This window comes from Terrapene carolina, unplaced genomic scaffold (genome assembly GCF_002925995.2).
Source record: "Terrapene carolina triunguis isolate 2854851 unplaced genomic scaffold, T_m_triunguis-2.0 Scaffold862, whole genome shotgun sequence".
In the NCBI taxonomy this organism is placed as follows: Eukaryota; Metazoa; Chordata; order Testudines; family Emydidae; genus Terrapene; species Terrapene triunguis.
In genome coordinates this window covers 1-6,159 of record NW_020665213.1, presented here as the reverse complement: position 1 = coordinate 6,159, position 6,159 = coordinate 1, and the positions used below count along the sequence as shown (strand labels likewise).

At 45.4% G+C, this 6,159-nt stretch overlaps 1 protein-coding gene across 1 annotated transcript; it reads left to right on the top strand.

The window, feature by feature from the left end:
• Positions 1-5,586: 5,586 nt before the first annotated feature.
• On the top strand, positions 5,587-6,153 carry LOC113408144 (olfactory receptor 12-like; the record flags this gene model as incomplete). The annotated part of the gene is made up of 1 exon (XM_026660928.1): positions 5,587-6,153. A coding segment is annotated over exon 1 (567 nt), but the record flags the coding sequence as incomplete, so codon positions are not given.
• Positions 6,154-6,159: the final 6 nt, after the last annotated feature.

Genomic DNA, 6,159 nt, shown 5'->3' with positions numbered 1-6,159 from the left:
CAGTGCACAGGTGGAATGGTGCTCTGGGGAATGAATCATGGCTGTGTACTAAAGAACGCTCTAGTTTGTAGGATCCCTGCCTCATTATTGCAGAAGGTGGAAGGTATTTAGCAATTGAGGCAGGGATCCTACAAACTAGAGCGTTCTTTAGTACACAGCCATGATTCATTCCCCAGAGCACCATTCCACCTGTGCACTGAATGAGGCAGGGGTCCGGTGGAAAAAATAGTAGGTGATTGTGTAATTAAAAGTGTCTAATAATGGATACATACAAGAGGGCTGAATTACGATTGCATGGGCAACTTTAACTCTAGCATTTCCTAACTTCTGAGTGCTTGACTTGCGATCTTCATCACCTTGATCAATCGGTCCTTCAGCCCTTATATATATTGCACTGATCACAACACATCTTCCATTCTTCTCGTATCCTGGCCTGTCTTGTATCCATGTCTTTTCATGATAAAATCTTCCCATCTCTTTGGAGGTCGGCTGAGTGGTCATTTCAGTTCCCGTGGGTACCACTCAGTGACAGCTGCAGTCCATTGATTGTAAGTGAGCCTCGTTATATGCCCAGCCCATCACATTTTACTATGCCAGCTCTCAACAACGACGTCCTGAACTCCACTCTGCTGTCTGATCACTTCATTGGGGATTCAGTCACGGATTGAAATTCCCAGAATTCTTCTTTCCATCGCCCTCTGCATGACAGACAGTTGCGCCCATATTTCACTGCTGTACAACATTGCTGGCTGTACTATTGAGTTGAAGAGGCTGGCGCATGTTGCTTTGTTGATTTTTCCTTGGAGGACATCCTTGATAGAATTGAAAGCGCAACAACCTGCTTTCTTTCTTCGCGAGAGTTCACCTTCCTGATCATGGTGCCTGTTAATTTCTTGGCCCAAATAGACATATTGCTCAACTTCTTCTATTTGTTCTCCCTTGATTGTCATTTGGACTTTTGGCAAGGTATCTGACCACATACATTTAATTTTGAAGCGGTTAATTTTTCAATCTGACTTGGCTGCTTTTTGTGTTGAGTTCTTGCAGCATTTCCTGTAGTTTGATAGTATTTTCTGTGATCCACCCAATATCGTCCATGAATCTGAGATGGTTTAACTGCTCTTCGTTGATGTTGATTCCACCCTTTCAATTGATCTGCTTGTAATGGCGTGCACTCACCGCCGCAGTGCCTCCTGCTGGTAAGTCTGGGAATTAGCCCTTTCCAGCCTCGGACCGCCTCCTGCTGGCCGGTTTCTTGCCCTTGGTTACCGGCCCTGTTGTCTCCAGCACCTCTGGCCCTGTGTCCATCCCAGACCTATGTGCCCCTTACCTTGGGGTGCTACCCCACAGCAGTGCCCCCACACTCTGGGTCTCATCTCTTCAGGGGAACCCCAACCCTTCTCTAAATAATAATAATATATGGAGATATACCTATCTCATAGAGCTGGAAGGGACCCCGAAAGGTCATCAAGTCCAGCCCCCTGCCTTCGCTAGCAGGACCAAGTACTGATTTTGCCCCAGATCCCTAAGTGGCCCCCTCAAGGATTAAACTCACAACCCTGGGTTTAGCAGGCCAGTGGGCAAACCACTGAGCTATCCCTCCCCCCTATACCCACCTTGCTTCAGTGGCTACTGCCAGTCTTCATCTAGCCCCTTTACTCAGGTGCAAACTGCAGTCTGCAATGGCCACTCATCATTGGCTAGGGGGTTGGACCTTCTGCCTTTCCCTGGAGCCCCAGTACCTCCTTAGGCCTTTCTGCCAGGCCTCAACCTGGGAGATAGCCAGGCCTGAGCTCCCCAGCTCAGCCTGTCCCTTCCCTAGCACTGCTCTGTCGAAGGTACCCTGTCTCTCCCAGGCAGCTAAGTCCTTCTCACTCCAGGGCTGGAGTGAGACTCATTCAGCTCCCTACTCACAGCCCTCTTATCAGGGCAAGCTGTGTCCTGATTGAGCTGGCCACACCTCTGGCCAGCTACTCAGCCGCCTCCCTCAGCTGCTCTGACTCCTTTTATCCCAGGAGCGGGGTAACCGCCTCACTACATTGCCTCATTACCATTTCGAGGCAGTCTGTGCAGCGTTTCGGTGAAACCATGGCTCCTTGTTTCACACCTTTCTTAACTTAGATGCAAAGCAGGGTATCAAATAAAGTTATAATAAAGCAGTCAGAATTTGCTTCCCTTAATAGTTTGATATAGTTTGTGTCGATGCCCTGCTCTGCAATTGCTTTCAACACTGCATTGATCTCTATGCTGTTGAATGCTTTTTCATAGTCAATGAAGGCAATACATAAAGAGTATTTGTATTCCCTTGAGAATTCCAATAGTTAGTTTATAGTGAAAATATGGTCCATTGTGCTGAAATTCCTTCAAAAGCCTGCCTGCTCTCTTGGCTGCTGCTCGTCCAGACTCTGCGAGAGTCGGTTTATTATTTTGGTGAACAGCTTGTAGACATGTGAGAGCAGGCATACTGGACAATAGTTCTTTAGATCTTCACAATCACCCTTCTTGTAAAGCAGAATGGTGTTGGACTCCTTCCAGCTAGATGGCATCTTCTGCATTTCCAAGTAACGGCTAAACCTCTGAGCAAGGGTTTCCCAGAGGTCTTGGCCTCCAGCTTTTATCATTTTGATTGTCAGTCTATCTTTACCTGGGGATTTTCCTTCCTTAATTTGGTGAACTGCATGTTGAACTTCGCTGACAAGGACTGGGAGGTACATGCTCATTGGTCTGTTGAAGTGTTGGTACTGATACATTTATCTGAGACGCGAACAGTTCGGTGTAGAAATCTTTGCAGACCACTTCTATCCCTGTTCTGTCAATTACTGGTTTTCTGTCACTGTTCTTCAGTGCCATTATTGTTGACCCATACAGTGTCAATTCCCTTTTGCATTTTTTGAGGTGTCTGTGATCTTCAGCCGTCTTTAAGAGCCTTTCATTTTGGTACTTCTTGAAGTCCTCCTTTAGTCTTCTTCTTATCAACTTGCAGAGGAGGGAGTACTCAAGCTTGCACCATCATTTTGCTTCTTTAGCAAGTACCGCATTTCCTCTGAGATTCTTCCCTTTGCTCTTTTCAGTCTTTCTTTCTCAGCTAATATTACTCATTGCCTCAATTGATCATTGCAGTTATCTATAAGACTCCAGTCTTCCTTGGAAATGTTCACTTTCAAGATTGCCTTGTCAAATATTTTTGGCCGCTGTCTCTGATTTGCCATCTGTAGTGCTTTCTTCTCCACCTTTTCATTGAAGTTGAGCCTTACTCTGAGCAAGCGATGGTCACTACTGGTGTTAAGTGATGGTACTACTGAGACGTCTTGTACAATGCGCCACTTATCAATTAGAATATAGTCAATCTCATTTTTGTTCTTCGCATTGGGCATGATCAATGTCCACCTCCTCTTGGCCTTCTTCTTAAACCAGGTGTTACCAATGAACATTTCTTTCATCTCCACCATAGTTGCCAGTCGCTCTCCTCATGGATTCTGTTCACTGATGCCATACCTTCCAATGAACTTTTCACCTTCTTCCCCTCTTCCAACTTTGTGTTCAAATCTCCCATTGCGATCGTATATGTGGATTTTTGAGCAAGGGTTTCCTCAAGCTCCTGATAGAATTCTTCCATATCATTATCTTCGCTTGTGCTTGTGGGAGCATAGATCTGAATAATCTTGAGGGTACTTTTCTTGTTCAGCTGGAGGTGTAGCACCCCGATGCGTGAGGACTTGAACTTGCACGAGATGATTTTTGAAGACCTTTCCTTGTTAATGATGAAGCCGATTCCTCCAACAGTTCTCATGCTTTCTCCTTTTCCCAACACGATGGTACTTTCATATCTCCGCTTCACTTCCATCTCCTTTCTTCATCGTGTTTTGCAGAGACCAAGGATGTTGCAGGCTGTCCTTGCCTTCTCCTCCATTAGATGGTTGATCAAATCATCTCTCATCAGTGTCCTGCAGTTATAGGTGCACACTGAGAGGCCAGTCCTTTTTCTGGCCCCTGAGATTCTTAATAGCCTCTCATCGACTGAACTCCCCACCACTGTTGTATAACAGATCGAGGAGTGAACAAGGAGCTGGGGCCCATTTATTCATATTGTTTTACCCATTTCTTCATCCACCCACTGGCTATGCTGTCAGTGGTGCATTTACCTCCTCAACATAGCGAGCACCCAACCTCGAGTAGGAGGACAGCTCTCCTCTCCCTGGGTTGGTAGTCTGACACCTTAATAGCATGATTGAACCTACTGAAGAATACACTCCACTATCTTCACTGTCAGAGAAGCCAGGGTCACTGCTGCACCACTTTGAGGCATTGAGGTAGGATTATGCAGAGGCAGGATCTGCTGCAAAATCCTACATCAATGCAATTTTCATAACATTCTTTTAATGTAGTTTTTGGTGAGCAATTTAAGATTTGTAATTCTATACAGGTGAAATTCACCCCGTGCAGGGGGCCAGTACAAATAACAGGAACCAAACTAATGTTGCATTTAGGCTCTAGTTTGAACCCTAGTCTAGAGGAATCATTAAGCCAGTAAGTCAGTCTTGAAATTCCAGTATTGTAGCATTGAAACTGCACCTATTTTACAGGAAAAAATTGATTTGTTCCATCAATTCATAGATTTTAAGGCCAGAAGAGACCTTTACGATCATTTAGTCTGAACTCCTGGGTAGCACATGGCAGAGAACCCCACCCAGTGACTCCCACATCTGTTTAAGCTAGAGCAGATCTTTTAGAAGGACAACCAGTCTGCTTGCTAGGAACTCAGTGACATTCAAAGGAAATGATCCAGCAGGACTGATCCGATGACTCTATTTACAGGTTAATTGTTAATGCTGGTATTTGGATGGGGTGCGTGTGTTGGAGTTGATAAGAAGCTATCTGATAAATCCGTTGACATATCCTTTTGAGTAATTACTGTGGCCTGGGCAGAGATAGCCTCTAGTTCTGCTAGAAGTTATTGGGCAGGAGGTCATATTAAATGCTCATCTTGCTGTCTTCTGGCTTTAAGATAGATGAATCTGTGGCTCGAGGGTGACGTTCCACTACCCTGACTCAGGTTGAGTAATGCTCGGACATGGGCATTGTTACACACTCATGAAGGGAATGGGTAAAATCCCCTTCATTCACAGGGAAGTCCCATGGATTTCAATGGGAGAGGGTATCCATGTGGGTTATGAGATTATCAGAATTTTGTGCTATATGGGTGAAGCCCAAAGTCCACTCTCGCGAATCATTATTATATGGGAAATGTAATAATTTTTTGCTTTACTGCAGAAAGGTTAAAATTCACACAGAATTTCTCAAGGATGGTTCAGTATACATTTAACTAGCTTTCCAAGGGTTCTGCCCACTGTTATTAAAACCAATAGAAGCCTTGTGCTCGACTTCATTGAGAATCAATCCACATGGACCTGTTGCCTTCTGCAATCTATCTAGCACCTTCAGTTCTTCTTTAATCTTTATCTCATCACCTTTCCAAAGGAAATGTCATTGGCAGAGCCAGGGAGAGATGCGAACCACACTGCAGTGACAGAATTTATCCTTCTGGGGTTTGGAAGAGGTCCAGGGCTCCAGGTGGTCCCTTTTGTGATGTTCCTGTTGATTTACATAATAACTGTGCTAGGGAACACCATCCTGGTCCTCACCATTACAGCCGACTGTCACCTTCAAACCCCCATGTACTTCCTCCTCATGAACCTGTCACTCTTAGACCTCTGCTACTCCTCCGTCATTGCCCCCAGAGCCACGGTGAGTTTTCTAACAGACACCAAAGCCATTTCCTACAGGGGATGTGCCACCCAATTCTTCTTCTTCGCTCTCTTTGTAAGTACTGAGGCATTCATCCTGACGGCCATGGCATATGATCGATACACTGCCATCTGCAACCCACTCCTGTATCCCACCACCATGTCCAAGCCAGTCTGCATTCAGCTGGTGGTGGGGTCCTATCTCTGTGGCAGCGTGAACGCCATGGTGCAAACGAGTTTCACCTTTACTCTGCGCTTCTGTGGCTCTAATGAGATTGATCATTTCTTCTGTGATGTTCCACCCCTGCTAAACCTCTCATGCACTGACACATACATCAATCAAATGGTGCTGTTTGCCTTATCGGGCGTCATCATAGTGAGCACTGCCCTGATCATTCTTGTCTCTTATGCCTAT